Source organism: Myotis nattereri (genome assembly GCF_964212035.1).
Source record: "Myotis nattereri genome assembly, chromosome: 3".
Classification (NCBI taxonomy): domain Eukaryota; kingdom Metazoa; phylum Chordata; class Mammalia; order Chiroptera; family Vespertilionidae; genus Myotis; species Myotis nattereri.
This window is the reverse complement of record NC_138077.1, coordinates 53525964-53551590: the sequence shown is the minus strand read 5'-3', so window position 1 is coordinate 53551590 and position 25627 is coordinate 53525964. Positions and strand designations below refer to the sequence as shown.

Here is a 25627-nt window from a genome sequence, read left to right as displayed (position 1 = left end):
CTACAGAACATAAATGTTCCCATTGTTGAACATCTAGCAAATCCCTGTTATTACAAGACTTTAATTTTTGCTAAATTGGGAGATGCAAAATGGTATCATCTCATTGTGGTTTTAATTTGCTTTTCCCTGATCACTCAGGAAATTGTCTTTCTATATGTTAATTTAGCATCATTTGTGTTTTCTGTGACATTCTTGAATCCTTTCTTCTATTAAGTTGTTTTTATTTATTGATAAACATTTCTAGTAGCCTACAAACCGATCCTATGTAAGTTATATGTTATCCATATACATAAAGGCTAAGCAACTGTCTGACCGTCCAACCAATAGCTATGATGCGCAATGACCACCAGGGGGCAGACACTCAGCGCAGGAGCTGCCGAGTGTTGATGACTTGGTAGTGACAGTTCTCAGGTGACGCATCCCGGAGCCAGAGAGGAGGGAGCCCAATTCCAGAGTACGTCACCTGAGAACCACCTTCTTGCAATCCAGGACCCCTTCGGGGATGTCGGAGAGCCGGTTTTGGCCCGATCCCTGCAGGCCAACCAGGGAGGAACTGCGGGAGGTTGGCTCCAGGGCGTGCCAAGCCCATCTTGCCCAGTCCTACTCCACCAGCCACCTTCTAATTAATTTCCTTTCAATGTGCACTAGGGCAATAGTTAAATGTAATTTTTCAGGTTATGATTTGCCTTTTCACCCTTTCAGTGGTATCCATTGATGAATAACTTTGGTGTTGTTGAATTGATCAATCTCTTTGCTTTATGGTTGAGCTTTTTGTGTTTTAAGAATTTGTTGCCAAATTAGGGATCAAAGATATTTTCTTAGGCTTTTCTAAAAGTATTACAGTTTGTCTTTATAATATAAATCTTTGAACTATCTCGATTTGGTTTTTGTGGATCTGTACAGAGAGATCAATTTTCACTTATTTATTTAAATACTAGAGCCCTGTTGCATGAAAAGATTTGTGCAATAAGCCTTCCCTTCCCCTGGCTGCCTGCACCGGTTTTCCTTCAGCCCTGGGGACCCAGGCCTTCGCTCCGGCCAGAGCCGCCTTCAAAGCCTTCGCTGCTCCAGGTGGAGCCTCCTTCAGTCTTCCCTCTGCCGCTTCCAGCCTACATATGCAAATTAACCATCATCTTTGTTGGTGGTTAATTTGCATATCTTGCTGATTAGCCAATGGGAAGCATAGTGAAGGTTCAGTCAATTACCCTGTTTGTCTATTATTAGATAGGATATTTTTATTGATTTCAGAAAGGAAGGGAGAGGGAGAGAGAGATAGAAACAGCAATGATAAGAGAGAACCATCAATCGACTGCCTCCCACAGGCCCCACACCAGGTATAAGCCCACAACCTGGGCATGTGCCCTGGCCAGGAATTGAACTGTAACCTCCTGGTGCATAAGGCTATGCTTAACCACTGAGCCGTGCCGACGGGGTTTTTCACTTTTTTAAACTAGTATTCCAGATCATTTTTTAAATTTTTATTATTTCCCCACTGCCCTGCAACTCTAGCCATTATCTGTCAGGTTTCCATGTGTACCAGGGTCTGTTTCTCTGTTCTCCATTTTTATTACATTGGCTTATGTGTCTGTACCTGAGCGAATACTTTACTGCCTTAATTCCTATTGTTTATAATTATTAATAGAGCAGATTGCTACCAGGTTCTTTTTCAGGATCTTTTGGCCCTTTACTCTTTATCCTTTTAGAATATGCTTATCTGTAGGGGTTTTTTTTAAGCCTCAGTTTTTTTGTTACTGTTAATCCTCACCTGAGGTGGCGTGAGAAACATCAATGTGAAAGAGAATCATCAATTGGTTTCCTCCTGCACGAGCTCCAGTTGGGGCTCAGGATTGAACCTGAAACCCTTCAAGTGCCCAAGCCGGTACTCTAACCACTGGGCAGTGCACACGGCCAGGGCAAGCCTGTTGATTTTTTTTCTGTTGCTTTTTTTTTTTTGTCTTTTTTCTTCTTTATTGATTAAGGTATTACATGTGTCCTTTTCTCCCCCTCTCCCCCTCCTCCCCCACTAATGCCGCCACCCACCTGTTGTCTGTGTCCATTGTTTATGCTTATATGCATGCATACAAGTTTTTTGGTTGATCTCTCCCCCTTAACCCCACCCTCCCCTACCTTCCCTCCGAGGTTTGACGGTTTGATCAATGCTTCTCTGTCTCTGGATCTGTTTTTGTTCATCAGTTTATGTTGTTCATTATATTCCACAAATGAGTGAGATCATGTGATACTTATCTTTCTCTGACTGACTTATTTTGCTTAGCATAATGTTCCAGGTCCATCCATACTGTTGCAAATGGTAGGAGTTCCTTCCTTTTTACAGCGGTGTAGTATTCCATCGTGTAGATGTACCACAGTTTTTTAATCCACTCATCTGCTGATGAGCACTTAGGCTGTTTCCAAATCTTAGCTATTGTAAATTGTGCTGCTATAAACATAGGGGTGCATATATCCTTTCTGATTGGTGTTTCTGTTTTCTTGGGATATATTCCTAGAAGTGGTATTACTGGGTCAAATGGGAGTTCCATTTTTAAATTTTTGAGGAAATGCCATACTGTTCTCCACAGTGGCTGCACCAGTCTGCATTCCCACCAGCAGTGCATGAGGGTTCTCTTTTCTCCACATCCTCTCCAGCACTTCTCATTTGTTGATTTGTTGATGATAGCTATTCTGACAGGTGTGAGATGATACCTCATTGTCATTTTGATTTGCATCTATTGGATGATTAGTGACTTTGAGCATGTTTTCATATGTCTCTTGGCCTTCTTTATGTCCTCTTTCGAAAAGTATATAGGTCCGTTGCCCATTTATTTATTGGGTTGTTTATTTTCCTTTTGTTAAGTTGTATGAGTTCCCTGTAAATGTTGGAGATTAAACCCTTATCGGAGATAACATTGGCAAATATGATCTCCCATGCAGTGGGCGTTCTTGTTGTTTTGTTGATGGTTTCTTTTGCTGTACAGAAGCTTTTTATTTTGATGTAGTCCCATTTATTTATTTTCTCTTTAGTTTCCATTGCCCGAGGACAGGGGTGGGCAACCTTTTTGTGAGTGCGTGCCAAAACCAGCAAAATCTCTGACTCAAAATTCTTCTGCGTGCCAACCCTAATTTTTTGAGAACATGTTACGCCTACTTGGTATAAAGTGTACGTATGTGAAGAACCTTGAAGAAATAATAAAATTCATTCGAGCGACAAAAGCACAGTATATGATGATGAAAAATACATTTATTTTTTAATGTATACATGTACATTGATAGTCCGACAGAAAACTTTATGATTCCGTTTGATATTATCAGTGGGACTTCTTCTGCTGCATCACTGATGACAGAGATTTTACATCAGATTTATATTTCGTGACATTCAGAGATATGCACGAGCTACTACTTTCATCCGTCAGGCTACTCCTATTACAAGAATTAACAAAATTCATCACTGAGAACAAAGATTCACCAGTGTATGTGGATGAAACCAAAACACTGGTCAGATCTAGGAAGGCAGGGAGAGTTTAGGCAGAGGTATAGAAATTGCTCTTCCCCTCTCTCGTCAATCCATGTCTATGGTCTTTAAAATAACTTGTTATGTAAAATCATTTATTTATCTAAGATGCACCTACAGTGAATATCTGAAAAATAAAAAAGTCGATATTAAGAAAAAAATTGTAAATGGAAGATTATAAGAGAGGGTTTCACGTGCCAGCAAAAAGTTACTAGCGTGCCATGTTTGGCATGCGTGCCAGGGGTTACCCACCCCTGCCCTAGGAGCTGTATCAATGAAGATAATGCTTCGACATATGTCTGAGATTTTGCTGCCTGTGGATTCCTCTAAGATTTTTATGTTTTCCCACCTTACGGTTAAGTCCTTTATCCATTTTGAGTTTATTTTTGTGTATGGTGTAAGTTGGTGGTCTAGTTACTTTTTTTTTTTTTTTTGCATGTATCTGTCCAATTTTCCCAACACCATTTATTGAAGAGACTGTCTTGACTTCATTGTATGTTCTTGCCTCCTTTGACAAATATTAATTGAGCATAGTGGTTTGGGTCAATTTCTGGGTTCTCTATTCTAGTCTATTGGTCTATATGTCTGTTCTTGTGCCAGTACCCAGAAGTTTTGAGAACAGTACCAGGCTTTGTAATACAGCTTGATATCTGGTATTGAGATCCCTCCTACTTGGTTCTTTCTCAGGATTGCTGCAGCTATTCGGAGTCTTTTTTTATTCCAGATGAATTGTTGGAGAGTTCTAGGTCTGTGAAATAATGCTGTTGGTATTTTAATGGGGATTGCATTGAATCTGTAGATTGCTTGGGTAGTATGGACATTTTAATGATGTTGAATCTATCAATCCATGAACACGGTATGTTCTTCCACCTGTTTATGTCTTCCTCTGTCTCTTCTTTCTGTGTCCTATAGTTTTCCAAATATAGGTCTTTTACCTCCTTAGTTGTTTATTCCTAGTTGTTTATTCTTAATCTTTTTGTTGCAGTGGTAAATGGGATTGTTTTTTTAATCTCTCTTTCTGTAAATTCACTATTGGTGTATAAAAATGCCATAGATTTCTGGGCATTAATTTTGTATCCTGATACATTGCTGAATTCATTTATTAAGTCTAACAATTTTTTGATGGAGTCTTTAAGGTTTTCCATGTACAGTATCATGTCATCTGCGGATAATGACAGTTTTACATCTTCTGTTCCAATTTGGATACCTTTTATTTCTTTTTCTTGTCTAATTGCTGTGGCAGGCCTGTTGATGTTTTTAGAATTGTATTACATTTGTTGGATAAGTTCGGGAGAATTGCATTTGGCTTTGTAGTTGAGACTACAGCATCTGTGGAGTCTCCCTTTGTAGCTTGTTTGGAGGAAGATTTAGAAGCACAGTCATTTTTCTGTTAAAGAGAGAGGGAATATTTGGAGGGTAGTGTGCTCTTATTCCCTGAGACTCTTTCACTTATTTATTTATTTAAATATATTTTTTATTGATTTCAGAGAGGAAGGGAGAGGGAGAGAGAGATAGAAACAGCAATGATAAGAGAGAACCATCAATCGTCTGCCTCCCACAGGCCCCGCACCAGGGATAAGCCCACAACCTGGGCATGCGCTTTCCAACCCTATCTCCCCCACTGACTGTTCCTTCCTGACACAACTGTGGCCTGAAGCTTTGAGGATTAGGAATGAGGGGAAACCGTATGTGTGTATGCACATTTCATGCTTGTAAGAACACAGTAATCTACCTGCTTAACCACTACCAACACGTATGCAGTAGCATTCTCCTGCCTACCGTAAATCCCGAGCTGCTGTTTTCCTCTTTAGTTTTGTCCTCATTTATTTCTGGGACATTCCTCATAGATTTTGTTTTATGATAAAGAGATTTGATGTAGAAAGGGAAGGTTACAATATCTGCTTAGTCTGTCATCTTTTTAAAAAAAATGTATTTTATTGATATTTTACAAAGAGGAAGGGAGAGGGATAGAGAGTTAGAAACATCAATCAGCTGCCTCCTGCACACTTCCTACTGGGGAGGTGCCCGTAACCAAGGTACATGCCCTTGACCGGAATCGAACCTGGGACCCTTGAGTCCATAGGCTGACGCTCTATCCACTGAGCCAAACAGGTTAGGGCTTAGTCTGTCATCTTGAAACAGAAGTCTGAAGGGGGAAAATGGTATCATTTTTATATATATTTATTTCAGAGAGGAAAGGAAAGGAAGAGAGAGATGAAACATCAATGATAAGAGAGAATCATTGACTGGCTGCCTCCTAATGGGGATTGAGCTTGCAACCCAGGCATGTGCCCCAACTGGGAATCGAACCATGACCTCCTGGTAGCTCGATGCTCGACCACTGAGCAACACCGGCCGGACTGTATCATTATTTTATTTTTTATTTTTTTCTGATTTATCATTATTTTAAAAGTCAAAATGGCCCAGCCGGTCTCATCATTAATGTTTCTCTCTCTCCCTCTCATTTCTCTCTGGAATGAATAAAAACATGTTTTTTAAAAAATCAAAATGACTGAAAGATTGTTGCTATTTCTAATGTAAAGCCTAGTCTACAGATATTTATTTTATTCTACTCAAATTTACACCCCTTTGTACTGTCCTTGTTAACAAACATCTAATATTTTCATTTAAAAAGAAAAAAGAATGACTTTGGAGTATCTTTAGTTATTCATTATTGGTTTTAATTAGTGTCATTGAAAAAATTAAGAAAACAAGAAATTATGCCTTTTTAAAAATTTATTTTTATTAATTGCAGAGAAGAAAGGATTGGGAGAGAAAGATAGAAACATCAGTGATGAGAGAGAATAATTGATTGGCTACCTTCTGTACGCCTCACACTGGGGAATTGAGCCTGCAACCTGGGCATGTGCCCTGACTAGGAATCAAAGCATAACCTCCTGGCTCATAGGTCGACACTCAACCATCTGAGCCTTGCCAGCCGGACAATATGCCTTTTATGGCAACTTAATTGAACAAATCATTTTCACATCCCTGCTAATATGTATCATATGCACCCTATGAGTCATCAGAGACATAGTGATAGGCAAAGTAGATGGTGTCCCTGCCCTCATGGCACCATTGATCAAAAACTACAGCATAGCCCTGACCCGTGTGGCTCAGCTGGTTGGAGCATTGTCCCATATACTGAAAGGTGGCAGGTTCCATCCCTGGTTGGGGCCAGCGCAAGTCTGTCTCTGTATCTCTCTTCACCCTATTTCCCCTTCTTCTCTCTAAAAAACAAAAAAGAACTGCAGCACATAATTATAAACTGAACTGTGATAGTAGAGATATTGTAAGATATCTGTCCTATCTGGGAAGGCTTCCTAAGGAAATGACATTTAAGTTGAAGGTTAAAGGATGAGTAAGTGAATATAGTTAGGAGGATTTTGATAGCTAAAACGTGTTTTCAGTGCCTAGAAAAGAATTCCAGTGCCACAGACACAGGAGGGATCTCTTCCCACCCACCCACCTTAGCATATTCATGGAGCTAAGTACAGTCCTGCAAGATGTGAAAGCAGAGAGGGAGAGAGAATTATATAGCACTAGAGGCCTGATGCATGAAATTCATGCAAGAGTAGGCCTTCCTTCCCCCGGCTGCCAGCACCCGCTTCCCTCTGGCACCCGGGACCCGGGCTTTCCTCACAGCCCCTGAAGGACACCCAGTCTAATTAGCATATTATGGTTTTATTATTATAGATAATGTAGGGAACTACAGACAGCAGAAGGGCCTGGGCTGTAGAGGTGAGGTAGGCAGGGAACAGGTCATAAAGGGCCTTGTATTCCATGCTACAGAGCTCAGATTTTATTGTTTCCTGGGGAACCATCACAGAATTTTAAACAGGAAAGACCTGGTCACATTTCTGTCTTAAGTAGAGACTGGTAGTTGTATAGAAAATAGATTTTTATCAGTGAAGATGGTAATGCTCAATTATCTTGGCTTATATTTAAAAGTTCTGTTTAGTTAGCTAGTGTTGAGTGGTATAGCATATATAAACTATATATATCAAAATTATATATATATATATATATATATATATATATATATATATATAATGATTTCACATCTAATTTTTTAGCCTATAAGCAAGCACCTTCACGTCTGATTGTTTATGAAAATGATAGACTTAGAATTATAAATATCCCTTTTGGTCTAAAAATTTAATTCTAAGATTAATAATAGTAGCCCATACTCCTCTGTCTTTTTCCTAGAGAATATCCTTCTGTGGGATGGAACAAGTGTAGTTTCACCAATTTGAAGCTGTTCTGGGTCAAAAGAACAAAGGGGTAATCACTGGTGGTTTTATTTTTTTGTATTTATATACATAAGTTTATTATAAATTTTACTGATAATAAAGCTGGAAAATAATACACAATTTACAAATGTTAAATATATACTTATAAATACTAAAATATGCTGTGCTCTTTATTGTAATGCTACAGCATCAATTGCTGTTTGAAATGATTCCTTTGATTTTTGCTAGTCCTTTTATTTGTAGCCAACCGGTGGCTGCAATGTATCGAGGACTTTTTTTTTTAATTAAATCTTTACTATTGAAAGTATTACATATGTCCATTCCCGCCCCCTCCGCCCTCCGCATTGACCCCTTCTAGCCTGCTCCCACCATAGGCCTTTACCACCCTATTGTCTGTATCCATGGGTTATGCATATATGTTCTTTGGTTGATCTCTTCCCACCCACCCACCTTCCCTCTGAAATTCCACGGACTGTTCTATGTTTCAGTGTCTCTGAATATTTTTTTCTTTTTTCTTTTGTTTGTGTGTGTGTGTGTGTGTGTGTGTGTGTGAGAGAGAGAGAGAGAGAGAGAGATTCAGTAGTTATTCCCCAGAACTTTCCTGGTGCTTTATTTATTTTTTAAATTTTTTTTGTTCAAAATATTACATATATCCCATTGACCCCTTCTAGCCTGCACCCTCCCCCAAGGCCTTCATCACTCTGTTGTCTGTGTCCATACATTATGCATATATGCATACAAGTTCTTCGGTTGATCACTTCCCATCCACCCACCCACCATCCCTGCACCTTCCCTCTGAGATGCCGTAGTCTGTTCTGTGTATGCTACTATGCTTCTGGATCTATTTTGCTCATTAGTTTATATTGTTCATTAGATTCCACATATGAGTGAGATCATATGATACTTGTCTTTCTCTGACTGGCTTATTTCTCTTAGCATAATACTCTCCAGGTCTTTTCAAGCTGTCTCAAAGGGTAAGACATCCTTCTTTTTTACTGCTGCATACTATTCCATGGTGTATAAATGTACCGCAGCTTTTTTATTCACTCATCTGCTGATGGGCATTTGGGCTGTTTCCACATCTTAGCTATTGTAAATTAGGCTGCTATGATCATAGGGGTGCATAGATTCTTTCTGATTGGTGTCTCAGGTTTCTTGGGATATTTTCCTAGAAATGGGATCACTGGGTCAAATGACAGTTTCATTTTTAATTTTTTTTAGGAAACTCCAAATTGTTTTCCATAATGCTGCACCAGTTTGCATTCCCTCCAGCAGTGTGCTAGGGTTCCCTTTTCTCCACATCCTTGCCAGTACTTGTCATTTGTTGATTTGTTGATGGTAGCCATTCTGACAGGTGTGAGGTGATATCTGGTTTTAATTTGCATCTCTCTGATGATCAGTGACTTTGAGCATTTTTTTATATGTCTCTTGGCTTTCTGTATGTCTATTTAGGTCATTTGCCCATTTTTTAATTGGATTGTTTGTCTTCCTTCTGTTAAGTTGTATGAGTTCCTTATTTTTTTGGATATTAACCCTTTATCAGGTGTATTATTGCCAAATATGTTCTCCCATACAGTGGGCTCTCTTGTTGTTTTGTTGATGGTTTTGTGGTGGGTTTTTTTGCTGTGCAGAAGCTTTTTATTTTGATGTAGTCCCATTTGTTTATTTTCTCCTTAGTTTCCTTTGCCCTAGGAGATGTATCCATAAACATATTGCTAGCTATGAGAGACGTCTGAGATTTTGCTGGCTCTGCTTTCTCCTAGAACTTGTATGATTTCATGACTTACATGTAAGTCTTTTATTCATTTTGAGTTTGTTCTTGTGTATGGTATAAGTTGGTGGTCTAGTTTCATTTATTCATGTGTATCCCAACACTATTTATTGAAGAGACTGTCTTGACCCCATTGTATGTTCTTGCCTCCTTTGTCAAATATTGAGTGTAAATACTTAGGTCGATTTCTGGGTTCTCTGTTCTGTTCCATTGATCTACTAGTATATGTTTGTTCTTGTATCAGTACCAGGCTGTTTTGATTACAGTGGCTTTGTAGGATAACTTCATATCAGGTGGTGTGATCCCTCCAACTTTCTCAAGATTGCTGCAGCTTTTCAAGGTCTTCTTTGGTTCAATATAAATTTTTGGAGTATTTGTTCTTAATCTGTGAAATATGCTGTTGCTATTTTAATAGGGATTGTATTAAATCTATAGATTGCTTTGAGTAGTATGGACATTTTAATGATGTTAATTCCCAATCCATGATCATGGTATAATCTTCCACTTGTTTATATCTTCCTCTGTCTCTCTTTTAACATCCTATAGTTTTCCGAATGCAAGTCTTTTATCTCCTTGGCTAAGTTTATTCCGAAGTATCTTAATTTTTTGTTGCAATGGTAAATGGGATTGTTTAGTTTCTCTCCTGAGAATTCATTATTGGTATATAAAAATGATTTCTGGGTGTTAATTTTGTGTACTGCTACATTGCCAAATTCAGTTATTAAATCTGGTAGGTTTTTGGTGGAGTCTTTAGGGTTTTCTATGTACAGTATCATGTCCTCTGTGAATAATGACAGTTTTACTTCCTTCTTTCCAATTTGGATGCCTTTTATTTCTTCTTCATGTTTGATCACTATGGCTATGACTTCCAGTCCTATGTTTAATAAGAGTGGTGAAAGTGGACATCTCTGTCTTGTTCCTGTTCTTAGGGGAAATGGTTTTAGTTTTTGCCCATTAAGTATGATGTTGGCTGTAAATTTGTTATATATGGCCTTTATCATGTTGAGGAATGACCCCTCTATTCCCACTTTGCTGAGAGTTTTTTATCAAAAATGGGTGTTGGATTTTGTCGAATGTTTTTTCTGCATCAATTAATATGATCGTGTGATTTTTGCCTTTCAATTTATTTATGTGATGGATCACATTTATTGATTTAATAAATCCCACTTGGTCATGGTGTATGATCTTTTTAATATATTGCTGGATGCGATTTGCTAATATTTTGTTGAGGATTTTAGCATCTATATTCATCAGGGATATTGGCCTGTAATTCTCTTTCTTTGTAGTGTCTTGGAATCTGGTGTTGGAATTAAGATAATGCTGGCCTCAAAAAAAGAGTTTGGAAGTGTTTCTTCCTCTTGGATTTTCTGAAATAGTTTGAGGAGTATAGGTGATAATTCTTCTTTGAATGTTTGGTAAAACTCCACTGTGAAGCCATGTGGACCAAGGCTTTTGTGTTCTGAGAGTCTTTTGATTACTACTTCTATTTCATCAGTTGTTGGCCTATTCAGGTTTTCTGATTCTTCTTGATTCAGTTTTGGAAGATTGTATTTTTCTAGGAATTTGTCCATTTCACCCACACCATCCAACTTGTTGGCATATAGTTGTTCATAGTATTTTCTTATAGTCCTTTGTATTTCTGTGGTGTCAGTGATTACTTCTTCGCTTTCATTTCTGATTATATTTATTTGGGTCCTTTATTTTGTTTCTAGATCAGTCTGGTTAAAGGTTCATCAATCTTGTTTATCTTTTCAGAAAACCAGTTCATGGTTTCATTGAATTTTGGGGGGGTGTTTTTTGTTTTGTTTGTTTGTTTTTTTGCCTCTGTAGCATTATTTCTGCTGTCATCTTTATTTCCTTCCTTCTACTTTGGGCTTTTTCGTTCTCTTTCTAATTCTTTAAGATGTAGGCTTAAATAGTTTATTATTGATTTTTCTTATTTTTTGAGGTAGGCCTGTAGTGCTATGAACTTTCCTCTCAGTGTGTCCCAGAGATTTGGGGTTGTTGTGTGTTCATTTTTATTTGTTTCCAGGAAGTTTCCATTTATTTATTGATCTCATTGGTAACCCATACATTGTTTAATAACATGCCATTTAGCCACCATGTGTTTGAATGTTTTGAGGTGTTTTTATTATAGTTGATTTCTAATTTCATTCCACTGCCACCTGAGAAGATGCTTCATATGATTTCACTCTTCTTGAACTTTATGTCCTAACATGTGGTCTGTCTTTGTGAATGACCCATATGCACTTGAGAAGAACAAATATTCTGCAGCTTTGGGGTGAATATTCTATAAATGTCAGTTAAATCCATCTGATCCAGTGTGTCCTTTAGAGTCACTGTTTCCTTGTTAATTTTTTGTCTGGAAGATCTATCCAGTGAAGTGAGGGAGGTGTTAAAGTCACCTACTATGACTGTATTGTTGTTGGTATTGTTGATCTCTCCCTTAAAGTCCTCTAGAAGTTTTTTTATATATTAAGATGCTCCTATATTGGGTGCATTTATGTTTATCAGTGTTATACCCTCTTATTGGATCGATCCCTTTAGTTTTATGTAGTGACCTTTCTTGTCTCTTGTGATTTACTTTCATTTTGAAGTCTATTTTGTCAGATGAGTATTGCTACCCCAGCTCTTTTTTCTTTACTGTTTGAATAGAAAATATTTTTCCATCTCTTCACTCTCATTCTCTGTGTCTTTTGTTCTGAGGTGGGCGTCTTGTAGATAGCATATAGTTTGGTCATATTTTTGTATCCATTCAGCTACCCTATGTCTTTTGATTGGAGCATTACAATCAAATGAAAGCATTTGATTGGAGCATTTAATTCATTTACATTTAAGGTTATTATTGATAGGTAGGTACTTATTTATTGCCATTTTAATTCTGTATGCCTAGGTTTCTCTCTCTATTTCTTCTAATTATTACAGCCTTCCCTTTAGCATTGCTTGTAATGCAGGCTTGGTGCTGATGTACTCCTTTAGCCTTTTTTTATTTTGGTCTGGGAAGCTCTTTATTTCACTGTCCATTTTGAATGATAGCTTTGCTGGATATAGTAATCTTGGTTTCAGATCCTTGCTTTCCATTATCTTGAGTACTTCATATCATTCCCTTCTGGCCTGTAGAGTTTCTGATGAGAAATCGGGTGTCAGCCTTATGGGAGCTCCTTTGTAGGTAACAGTTTGCTTTACTCCTGCTACCTCTAAGATTCTCTCTTTGTCTTTAATTATTTTGCATTTTAATTATGATGTCTCTGGGTATTGCCCTGTTTGGGTTCTTCTTGCTTGGGACTCTGTCTCCTGGACTTGTGTGACTTATTTCTTCACCCAGATTAGGGAAGTTTTCTGCCATTATTTCTTCAAAAACATTCTCTATCCCAGCCGTGGGCAAACTACGGCCCGCAGACCAGATCTGGCCCATTTGAAATGAATAAAACTAAAAGAAAAAAAAAAAGACCGTACCCTTTTATGTAATGATGTTTACTTTGAATTTATATTAGTTCATACAAACACTCCATCCATGCTTTTGTTCCGGCCCTCTGGTCCAGTTTAAGAACCCATTGTGGCCCTCGAGTCAAAAAGTTTGCCCACCCCTGATCTAGCCCCTGCTCCTTTTCTTCCCCTTCTGGCACACCTACTATTTGAATATTGTTTCTTGTCCCACGGCTCCCTTAAGCTATCCTCCTGTTTTTTCATTGTTTTTCCTATTTGGTTCTCTAATTGAGTGATTTTTTTCTACCCTGTCTTCTAATTCAATTATCCGATTCTCAGCTTTCCCGAATCTGCTGTTTATTCCTTCCGTTGTGTTCTTTATTAGTGCTATGTCATTCTTTATTTCCGACTGGTCTTTTTTCATAGTTACTGTATCTTTTCTCATGCTGTTGAGCATTTTTACCATCATTATTATCAACTCTGTATCAGATAAATTTCTTATCTCCATTTCACTTACCTCTTCTTCTGGAGAATTCTCTTGTTCTTTCATTGTGGACTTTTTTTTTTGTCTCCCCATTTTGGCTGCCTGTTGGGTTTGTGACTATGTATTAGGTTTGTGACTCAGTCTCTAGTGCAGGACAGTGTCAGACAGCTGTTTCTGACTGACTAGGTCAGGAAATACTAAAAGCCTTTAGAGATCCACCTCTGCCTGTTGACTAATTGGTTTCAGTTTTGAGTAGCCCTCAAGCAGTCATCCACAGGTGTGGTGAGAGGTTTTCCAACAGGCTGGGGCAATTGTTTCTGCCTAGAGCAGCGGTTCTCAACCTGTGGGTCACAACCCCTTTGGAGGTCGAACAACCCTTTCACAGGGGTCGCCTAAGACCATCGGAAAACACACATATAATTACATATTGTTTTTGTGATTAATCACTATGCTTTAATTATGTTCAATTTGTAACAATGAAAATACATCCTGCATATCAGATATTTGCATTACAATTCATAACAGTTAGCAAAATTACAGTTATGAAATGGCAACGAAAATAATTGTATGGTTGGGGGTTACCACAACATGAGGAACTGTATTAAAGAGTCGCGGCATTAGGAAGGTTGAGAACCACTGGCCTAGAGGCTATTTGCTATTCTCAGTCTGTTAATGGGCCTCAGAAACTCCGCACCTTTGGGCAAGGTGTTTCCAATAGCGTGGGTCAACTGTCTTCCCCCAGGCAAAACCTGCCTCCATAGCAGAGGTCTGCCTGAGAAAGATGACCTCTGCTGCTTGAGGGAATGACTCAGCACAGGAAACCACAGGTGGCTGCCTTCTGAGCTGCAACCCTAGAGCCCCACCCCTGGTCTGCTCACACAGCTCCAGTCCACTCTGCCCTCCCTCTGCCGGAGCCCAAGGTGAGTGGCAGCATACTAAATTTTGTGCGTTGGCCCTTTAAGAGGGTGCCTGCATCTTCAGCCATCTCTCCCTGGCAGACAGCAACCCTGCTGCTTTCACAGCCAGATGTTATATGGGCACCTTTCTCAGTTCTGGTGCTCTGTGTTGGAGAGCCCAGGCGTGCGTTTAGACCCAGAGTTCTCAGTGGAAACCCCCCACAGCTGAGATATCCCTCAACCTTCTGGCCCTTTAAATACAGCTCCCCTCTTGTTGTGACCCAACCATAAAATTATTTTTGTTACTACTTCATAACTGTAATGTTGCTACTGTTATGAATTGTAATGTAAATATCTGATATGCAGGATGGTCTGAGGCAACCCCTGTGAAAGGGTCGTTCGACCACCAAAGGGGTTGCGACCCACAGGTTGAGAACTGCTGCCTGGACCCTCAAGCCCCATCACATGTTTTAGATTAGAGACAGAAGAGTCGCCCTTTAAAGAGATGGGTATTTTTTTCAATTATATCTTTATTGATTTCATAGAGGAAGGGAGAGGGAAAAAGAAACATCAGTGTTGAGAGAGAATCATTTATTGGGAATTGAACTATGACCTCCTGGTTCATAGGTCAATGATGAACCACGGAGCCATGCCGGCCAGACAAGAGATGCGTATTTTTTGTTTATTTTTTGTATTTTTTTACCCTTAGACTCTAGCTTAAATGTAGCCTAAAAGGTGGTGGCCTTAAAGCGCAGGGGTCAGGAATGTTTGGCCTGCAGGCTGAATAAGGCCCACGAAATCATTTAGTCTGGCCCTGTCTAGGAGTGAGTTAATGAAATGTTTGACCTAAATAGCAGGCTAATTTTTAAGTTGATTCTAAGGATCATTTTTCCCCTAGTTCACTTACAAGTTGTGCATTTTATTAAAGGAAAACTGGAGCTATTAAGTCAGTGGTTCTCAACCTTCTGGCCCTTTAAATACAGTTCCTCATGTTGTGACCCAACCATAAAATTATTTTCGTTGCTACTTCATAACTGTAATGTTGCTACTGTTAAGAATCGTAATGTAAATATCTGATATGCAGGATGGTCTTAGGCGACCCCTGTGGAAGGGTCGTTTGACCGCCAAAGGGGTCGCGACCCACAGGTTGAGAACTGCTGTATTAAGTGATCCAGTTGCCTGGTTGACATCTTGGAGATAAGCGATGGTGGATTTTTTTGTTGTTGCTGGTCCTTGCAGTTCTTGGCTTCCAAAGTTATAAAGCAGTGATTCTTTTTCTTTTTTCTTTTAAAGCAGTGATTCTTTTCATATAGCCGTATCCTTCCAGCACATTATTTGATTTGTGACATGTTTCAGTATGTTTTTATTTTAGATACTTTTTAAAATATATTCTTTCACCTCCTACTGGGTCTACTAAAATACAGGACATATATTTGTGTTATATAAAATGAAATAGAATTAAATAAATTTTTAGGATATGGCATCCTTTTACATGGACTAATGTTTGTAAATATGTTTCAAGTTCTGCTTAATTATTTTCTGCTTCTGTCCTTTGACTCTTTATACTCCTAATATATGAAACTTTCTTTAATATATGTCTCCAAACTTAACATTCCCACATTGAAAAATAAGGCTGGGCCTTCAACACAACAGGAACTAGAATTGTTTCTCTATGTGTTAGGAAATATGGCCTGCAACAGTTACTGGGTGTTATTTCTTATAACGTTATTCACCTGTGAGAGACCAATTCTGGTTTAGTTTAGGTATTCTCTGAACTATAATGGAAGGGGGGGTTCTGTGGTTAACTTGGCTTGAATTAGATGCCTACCTTGGACCAGTCATCTATAATAGGGTCATATAAGAAAATGGCTTTTTTTCCCATATGCATATCAGAAGTGGGATGCATAGCAGTTCTTTTTTTTTTAAAAGGAGAAATAATCACTCTAATACAAAATTGTTTTTCTGTAAGCAGTTCAGAACTCTCTAAAGCAGGGGTCCTCAAACTTTTTAAACAGGGGGCCAGTTCACTGTCCCTCAGACGGTTGGAGGGCCGGACTATAGTTTAAAAAAAAACTATGAACAAATTCCTATGCACACTGCACATATCTTATTTTGAAGTAAAAAAACAAAACGGGAACAAATACAATATTTGTATTTGCATGTGGCCTGCGGGCCGTAGTTTGAGGACCCCTGCTCTAAAGAGTAAACTAGTAGCTTATAGTTTGTTAATAAATATTTTCTCTAATTCAAGATACTGAGTTAAAAGCCAGGAGATATAAAGAAAAGTAGAAGGAGTCCTCAGATTACTTAAATTCCAGTGGAAAATGAGAGGTTGTTTATGATAGGTGTAATGGTGCATTTCAGTAAAGTTAGCAAAATTTATACTAAACTTAACCATTCCATTTTCTGCTGTTCCTTTTTATGACCAGTGTGCCCTGCCCCCTCACCATAGCTAGGTCTCTTGTAAATAACTATTACATGTGCCTGGGAGACCTAGAGAGGAGATGGACATTTGAGCACAAATCTATCATCACTTGCCAAAAAAATAATATGCTTCCTACTAATGCTCTTTTATATTAGGAGAACCTTCCGGTTAAACACAGCAGGTTGATCATATACCTCTATTCTCTCTTCCTCCCTAGACCCAACTAAAATGATATGTAAAAAAAGAAAAGACTTTATATCGCAAGGGCAAAGTGAATGGGAGAGGACATAGTAAAGCACAAGAGATTTCAATACATATTTGGAAGGTTGAAGTTGTGGAGAAGTGAGAACTGACTAAGCAAACCAGAGGAAGACATATCCTAAGCATTTGCAGAGAGGAATGTCTGAGAAGTAAACTAGTTTTCCTTGTAAAAATGTCAGAGGTTCGGGAGTTAGAGGCACACAGTGTGTGTGTGTGTGTGTGTGTGTGTGTGTGTGTGTGTGTGTGTGTGTGATAATAAACAGGCTGAAAAGAGGGGGATTAGTTGACAATCCATATGGGAAGTGTCAAGGGACCTTACAACCCCTCCTCTACACAGCCATGAAATATAACACATCCTCTGGAACAGCTAAAGAACAAACAAACACGTCACATTTATTTGAGGAGAAATTAAACCCAAGAGGCTCCTATTCTTGTCAAGGGAGTCAGAAAAAGGTGTGGCACCAGAATAAAAAAAAGTGGATTCAGTGAAAGTCAATATACTAAACTCCTTCCCCTGCCTTGCTTTCAGAACACTTGTAGCTTTAGTCAAAGTCCTCAGACAAGAAATGGGAAGAGTTTTCTCTGGAAAATACCCTGGAAAAAAAATACTTTAGATATTACACCCCCATCTTTTAATATATATATTTCAGAAAAGAAGGGAGAAGGAGAGAGAGAAACATCAGTGATGAGAAAGAATCATTGATCGGCTGCCTGCTGCACCCCCTGCCTCCTGGGGATCGAGCCCACAACCCAGGCATGTACCCCGACTGGGAATCAAATCATTTCCTGGTTCACAGGTCGGTGCTCAACCACTGAGCCACACCGGCCAGGCTCCACCCCCATCTTTAATGGAAAGGCTAACTTATCTCCCAGCTAACTTTTTAAAAAATCCTCACTTGAGGATACGTTTTTATTGATTTTTAAAGAGAGGTGAAGGGAGAGAGTGAGAGGGGGGGGGGGGAGGGAGAGAGAAACATTGGATCGGTTGTGTCCTGTATGAGCCCCTTCTGGGGATCAAACCCACAACATAGGTATGCCCTGACCGAGAATCGAACCCTCGACCTTTTAGCGTATGGACAACTCTCCAACTAACTGATCCACCTGGCTGGGTCATCCAGTTAACTTTTTGTACTTTTATATATGAGTAGACAGTGAAGGATTGTCAGACACTTGACAACCATTAAATAAGAGAGGCCAAAACAATGGGATAAAAAAGGAATGTAGAAGAAACAATGTAGGGAGAAAAAAACCCAACTTACACACACAAACTATATAATAGAGAAGATAAATTGCATCCATGAAACAAGAAAAGTATCTCAGAAAAAGAATGGTCAGAGAACAATCTATATATATAAAAGCCTAAGCAACTGTTACGATGGAATGACCGGAATGACTGGTCGTTATGACGTGCACTCACTGCCAGGGGCCAGACTCTCAACACAGAAGCTGCCCCCAGCCTTCTGGCCCCGATCACTGATGGGGCCTGCTGGCCAACCTCCCGGTTCCTCCCCCCAGCCAGCAGGCCCTCGGGCTGGGATGGGGAACCGGGGATGGGTGATGGCATGCAGGCAGTGAGGAAAGGAGGAGGTAGGGAGGTGTGGAGGCAGAGAACCTGATTGGCCCTATCGGACCCTAGGGACCCCACCGGTGCACGAATTTCGTGCACTAGGCCTCTAGTGAGAAATAATTCTTGGAAAGCCAACATTTAAGATAACTAAAACAAACAAAAGATGTCTATAGGTGAAGAGTAGAAGATCATTAATAAAATTTTCCCAGATCATTAAACTATAATGCAAAGATAAAAAATGTGACACTGTCTGGTTGTCTCCACCCCTAATTTATGACAGGATTACTTACTGTATTTCATTTATCAGTTTTCTATCATTGTCTTTAAGATAAATCTTTTTTCTAAAATAACTTTGTTTCTAATATGTTTTAGGAAAAATATAAACATGATTATGAATACATTTTAAAATTTTGTTTAATAGGTTGATTCTTTTTTTAATGCCCTTAGGAAGTAGGAAGAAAGAGAAGGAACGGCCAGAAATTTCTCCTCCTTCTGATTTTGAGCACACCATCCATGTTGGCTTTGATGCTGTTACTGGAGAATTCACTGTAAGTTTACCTAGTTGGGACTCATTTTTATATCATCACTCAAGCTTTTCCATGCAGTAGTAAGTTTGAAGTTGACTTTCCCATCCACATATTAATTATGAATTCTTAGTGCTTTTCTCTTCTTCTAAAAGGATTTGTGGATGGATGTATCCTTTTCCTAGGGAACAGCAACTATTAATTGTAATTATGCAAAACAGATTTAGATAAATAGACCTTTAGAAAACTAGGCTTTTTAGAATTTAGTCAAACCTATAGTTAATATATATATTTCATCATTCACCTCTGGAAATTGATTTTATTGGAGCAACTCTAAACAGCTAATTCCTGACTGTCTTGTTTTTAGGGCATGCCAGAACAGTGGGCTCGATTATTACAGACTTCCAATATCACCAAACTAGAGCAAAAGAAGAATCCTCAGGCTGTGCTGGATGTCTTAAAGTTCTATGACTCCAACACAGTGAAGCAGAAATATCTGAGCTTTACTCCTCCAGGTAAGCTATCAATTCTAATTCACATGAGATTGCAGAGTTGTGAAACTTCAAAATAAAAAGATTGCTTACGGGGGGAAAAAAACCACCTAAGCTGTAGTTTTTGTCTCCACTTTTCCCCTTGCATCTATCTACCTTTTATTTATTTATTTATTTATTTATTTATTTATTTATTTATTTATTTATTTTTATTTCAGAGAGGAAGGTAGAGGGAGAGAGAGATAGAAACATCAATGATAAAAGAGAATCATTGATTGGCTGCCTCCTGCACACCCCACACTGAGGATCGAGCCTGCAACCCGGGCATACGCCCTGACCAGGATTTGACCCGTTACCTCCTGGTTTGTTGGTCGATACTCAACCACTGAGTATCAAGTTTATAAAAGCTAGATCTGGCTGGGCTAGATCTAGCTTTTATAAACTGACTGGAACAGCTCTTATGCATAATCTCTTAACTTTGATAAAAGTGGATATTTTGGCCTTTTGTTTGTTTTTCTCTTTACTTCTTTTGAATGACTTCCAGCAATAGAAGGGAAAAATGCTGATTTATAGTTCATACTAGAAATATATTTATTGCTAGTGGGACAGGAGAAGGGTTGTATTACTATATAAATGCACAGACTTTGAGATAAAAAATGTTTAAGTCCACTCAAAAATTGAAACATCAAATGTACAAAAAAAGCATTAGACTAAAAGAAGTTATTCTTCAAAATTGAAATATCATCAGGCAAGACTAGAATAATAGTAGATTTTAAAAAATAGTTTGTTTGAATCAGTATCAGAATAAAGTTCATACATTGTAGTTGATTGCTATATCTCTTGAATCTTTGATATTTAGGCTTCCCCTCCCTCATTCTGATTCTCATGGCCTCTTTTCCTTGTAATTTATTTGTTAAACATACATGATCATTTGTCTTGTTTCCCTAGTATGGATTTTACTAATTATATCCCAAGGTGTCATTTAATATGTTTCTTTGTCCTCTGAAGTCATACGTGTAGTTTTTAAAAACAATGTGATAGAGCTAAAATCATATAATATTAATTGTACTTAATTTGATTGCATCATTGCAGAAATAGAGACCACTTGGCAAATGATTTTAATTTTTTTTTACTTAGTCTAATACATCCTTAGCAAAAGGTTAGACTTGTCCCTGAACTTTTCTGTCAACTAGTAAGTCTGTGTAAATTAGTAATCTTTTTTAAAATCATGTTTGACCAGAAAATTATATATATTTCATAGATATTATATATGCATCTTAAAAAGTAAACCAAAACAGAACTTACCCTTCTAAATTGCAGAATGAGTATTTTATTTTATTTTATTTATTTTTTAATACATTTTTGTGGATTTCAGAGAGGAATGGAGAGGGGGAGAGAGAGAGAAACATCAACTACGAGAGAGAATCATTGATCGGCTGCCTCCTGCACGCCCTCTACTGGGGATCGAGCCCACAACCAGGCATGTACCCTTGATGGAATTGAACCCGGGACCCTTCAGTCTGCAGGCCAACGCTCTATCTATTGAGCCAAACTGCCTAGGGCCGGAATGAGTATTTTAATATTTAATCTTTATGAATTAGTTTTGCCCTCAGGGATTTGCTTTCATACTCATCACAATTTATATCAAGCATTGCCCTTTGCACATTTTGTCTGCATGGTTGGGTGCTTTAAGTTCCTCAATAGGCAATTTTCTGGAGACGGTATCATTGTGAATAAGCTTCTGTTTTATTTAATAAATACAGGTTGACAGGTATAGTTTCAAATAAATTTTTAATAACTTTATTAAGGTATAATTTACATGCTATAAAATTCACCCACTTAAAGGATACAGTTCAATGATTTTAGTAAATTTACATTAAGACTGGAGATTTGTCAACTGAATCTTGCATAAATTCTTGTTTGATTACAGGTATTGTCAGTTTTCTCAAGACTTAATTCAGTTTAAAATCAGTCTAAACATTTTACTTGCTCTGCTTTCTATTATCTTTTATTTTATAAGCATTTTATTTTTTGAAATGTTAACTTAGCATTATTTTCTGTTTCATATTCAGAGAAAGATGGCTTCGCTTCTGGAACACCAGCAGTGAGTTAATATGTTATTTCTTATAGCTCTTGTTATAATTTAAGTTTCCCAAAACAAATTTCAGTTTTTATTTTGCTTCCTAAAATAAATTACAACCATTCGAAATAAATAACTACTTAATATATGTTTTAGCTAGCCACTTAATTAGTTGAGGAAGCCATGTTAAACCAATAGAATATCCTTGATATGATACTCAAACTGCTAAAACTTATTATGATCGAGAGCAGTTTAGCTACTTTTGGTAATGTTTCTGTACATAGACATGAATACAAAGAACTGCTAGCTTTTTCTCTGGCCCCATTCTACTGAATATAGCCTGTGGAAACGTACTGAACAACAGGGAAGCCTGTCAGTCTTCAGAGTTGACTGAAACTTTGTAAGTTACCATGCAAGCACAGTTACCTCCTGCAGAGTCATTGTTTATTTTCAATTCCTCAATTAGAGGAAACAGTCTCCTGGGGTTAATATGAAGGTTAACTGGGGTAATATGTAAAGTACCTATCTAGCACACACCTGGCACATAATCTCTGTGTAAAGGTTAATACCTTCCTTTCTTGCTTCATTAGCCATCATTTTTTCTGGTGAATGTAGCTGTTTTAAATGACTGACTTACACAAAGCCTAGAGGATTCTTGTTTTTGGTCTTAACAAATAAAGTGATTGTTTACTAAAGGGTTTGTTAAGGGGTATAAAATTCTCTATATAAAAGGTATACATTCTCTTTTAAGAATACTTGATATTTATTTCATAAACTTACTTTACTTACAGAATTGCCTTGATGTTTTAAGTAATTAAATTAGAGTAAATGAGGATTTACTGTTTAGAAATGAGCTATTAAAATAAATATTTTACAAAATATGTTAAAAGAGATTCATATTTTAACATATTGTAATATTTGACATGTCTTCCTTACCTTTGCTCGTTGATAAATGCAGTTGAATACCAAGGGATCAGAAACATCAGCAGTAGTAACAGAGGAAGATGATGATGATGAAGAGGCTGCTCCTCCCGTGATTGCCCCACGACCTGATCATACAAAATCAGTGAGTGTCTTATTAGTGAATTGGGCTGTGTATGTGTGCATGTGTGTTTTAAAAAGCAGTCTGTACTTGACTTCCATTGATCAATTTTAGAAAGCCCTCATGCTTAAAATATTTTAGTGTGGGGAAATTTGACTAGGAGATCTTTACCTAAAGACCACTCATCAAAAAACTAGCCAGATATATATAGTGATTTCAGAGAGGAAGGGAGAGAGATAGAAACATTGATGAGAGAGAATCATTGATTGGCTGTCTCCTACACCCCCCCTACTGGGGATCAAGACCGCAACCCAGGCATGTGCCCTTGATCAGAATCGAACCTGGGACCCTTCAGTCCATAGGCCGATACTCTATCCACTGAGCCAAACCGGCTAGGGCAAAAGAATCTAGCTTTTTTGAAAATTAAAATCAGATGAGTTCTTTAAAATACAAATACTTATTGTTTTTTATTTTTTATTGAATTTATTGGGGTGACATTGGTTAATAAAATTACTTACTTTATCTCCCATTTTACAATCCTCTCAAAGCCTAATGTCATTCAAGGGGCTTCTAAGAGTGAATTCCTAAACAGATATAGAACTTTAACAATAATGACCTTAGGTAGAGAGAAAAGGAGTCCTGTCCCTCTTCCTGTACTAATAGAAGTAAAGTAGGGGAAGGTGCTGTGCACAGCGTCAGGGAGTGGTGGTACACTTGGCAGGTAAAGCTCTGAGGACTTCCAGTGCATCCTGGTCTAATGATTGAGGGCTCTGTTTTCTTTATATCCTAGAACTGGCTGTTGGAAATGAAAGGATAGAAATCATATTTGTGCAAAAATTTGGGGGATATTAATAGTTATTTTAACATCAAGGTTTCTATTATTTTGTTATTTCTCATTTGTGGTAAAGACATGATTTTAAACTTTTTGCTTCATTACTAGCGTTTCATTTTATTTTATTTTTTGTTAATCCTTACCCAAAGATATTTTTCATTGATTTTTTTTTTTTTTGATGGAGTGGAAGGGAGGGAGGGAGACAGAGAGAGAATCAATGGATGTAGGAGAGACACATTGATTATTTGCCTCCTACACGTGCCCCAACCAGGGCTGGGGATTGAGTCTGCAACCTAGCTATGTGCCCTTGACCAGAATCGAACCCAGGACCCGTCAGTCCACTGGCCATGCTCTATTCACTAAGCCAAACTGCCTAGGGCTCTAGCATATCATTTTAGATCTGGTTACTCTTAAATTTCATTCAAGGATCTGCTCTTTTGCCAGAAAAATTTAAAAGAAAGACATAACGTACGAAATAAAAATGTTTCACATTTATTCTTAGTTACAAGTCGGGTTTTTTCCTACAAATCTTTTTTAAAGACAGATCTGAAAATACTATTCTCATTCTTTAGAACACTGGAGACAACTTAGTTTTGGTCAAAAATCAAAAAAGTGAATAGTGTGCCAGTAAAAATACATAAAAACATTTTCCCTCAAGTCTCAGTAATTAACTGTCTCTTTGCAGATTTATACACGGTCTGTAATTGACCCTATTCCTGCACCAGTTGGTGATTCTAATATTGATGGTGGTGCCAAGTCTTCTGACAAACAGAAAAAGAAGACCAAAATGACAGATGAAGAAATTATGGAGAAATTAAGTATGTATTTCCTACATTTTACATTATTCTGAAATTATTGACAGCTCTTGAAACATTTGGCCCAGATGGATATGTATGTATGTATGTATATGTATGTATGTATGTATGTATGTATTTTTAAACGCTCCAAATAGCTGTTTATTTTATTTATTTTTTTAAATCCTCACCTAGGGATATTTTCCCATTGATTTTTAGAAAGAGTGGAAGGGAGAGGGAGAGACAGAGAAACACCGATGTGAGAGAGACACATCGATTGGTTGCCTCTCAGATGTGCCCCGACCAGGGCTGGGAGTCTTCAACTGAGGTACGTGCCCTTGACCAGAATTGAACCTGGTACCTTTCAGTCTGCAGGCTGACGCTCTATCCACTGAGCCAAACCAGCTAGGGCTGGCCCAGATGGACTTTAACTTATACCCTATATTTTACCTTAAGACAAAAGAATAAATTGTTGACTTCTAGAAACAACTTCAATTAAAATCTGAAAAAGCTCCCAAAATATTCTTCTTTGATTATTTATTATTATGTGTTGACTAGTGAGCAACTTCTCTCCAATAATTTAGTACCTTTGGAGCAACACTTTTTCCCAAAGGGCCAAATCTAAGATTCACAGTTGGAAACTTTATCAGAGGAAGTTTGTATATATTTATACATACCTATAGCTTCTCAGTATGAGAATATAAAATGACCATAAGAACTAAACAAAGTGGCCTTCTTGTATGGATATATTTGTAAACATAAAATGGATTTTTTTTCATCCATCAACTATCATTGGCCTGGATCAAGCATTGGAAATAATTTACATAGTGCCAGGGAGAGAGTAATGATAATGTCTGATTTGCAGGTCTACAGCAACTATAGCCTTAATGAACACCTACATGGAGGGATTAAGAAAAAATACTGTAATTATAGTGGCTGTAGACTTGTGGGTTATATGTGAGTTTCCTTGCTATATTCCTGTCTCCTTTCACCTTGAGCAAGTGAAAAAAAAATTTTTTTTATATATTTTTGTTGATTTCAGAGAGGAATGGGGAGAGAGAGAGATAGAAACATCAATGATGAAAGAGAATCATTGATGGGCTGCCTCCTGCACATCCCCTACTGGGGATCGAGCCTGCAACTCGGGCATGTGCCCGTTACCAGAATCGAACCTGGGACCCTTCAGTCCTCAGGCCGACACATTATCCACTGAGCCAAACCAGCTAGGGCAAGCAAGTGAAAATTTGGTTTTCTCATGTTTTCACTTACTGGTAAT

At 38.0% G+C, this 25627-nt stretch overlaps 1 protein-coding gene across 1 annotated transcript in view; it reads left to right on the top strand.

The window, feature by feature from the left end:
• Window positions 1-25627, top strand: part of PAK2 (p21 (RAC1) activated kinase 2) — a 105395-nt gene that overhangs the window by 49689 nt on the left and 30079 nt on the right. Inside the window, exons 3-7 of the mRNA XM_081085347.1 lie at window positions 19036-19136; window positions 19480-19627; window positions 21676-21707; window positions 22642-22749; window positions 24243-24375. Of these exons, the coding sequence (XP_080941473.1) occupies window positions 19036-19136; window positions 19480-19627; window positions 21676-21707; window positions 22642-22749; window positions 24243-24375 (522 nt within the window). The remainder of the gene's footprint in view (window positions 1-19035; window positions 19137-19479; window positions 19628-21675; window positions 21708-22641; window positions 22750-24242; window positions 24376-25627) is intronic.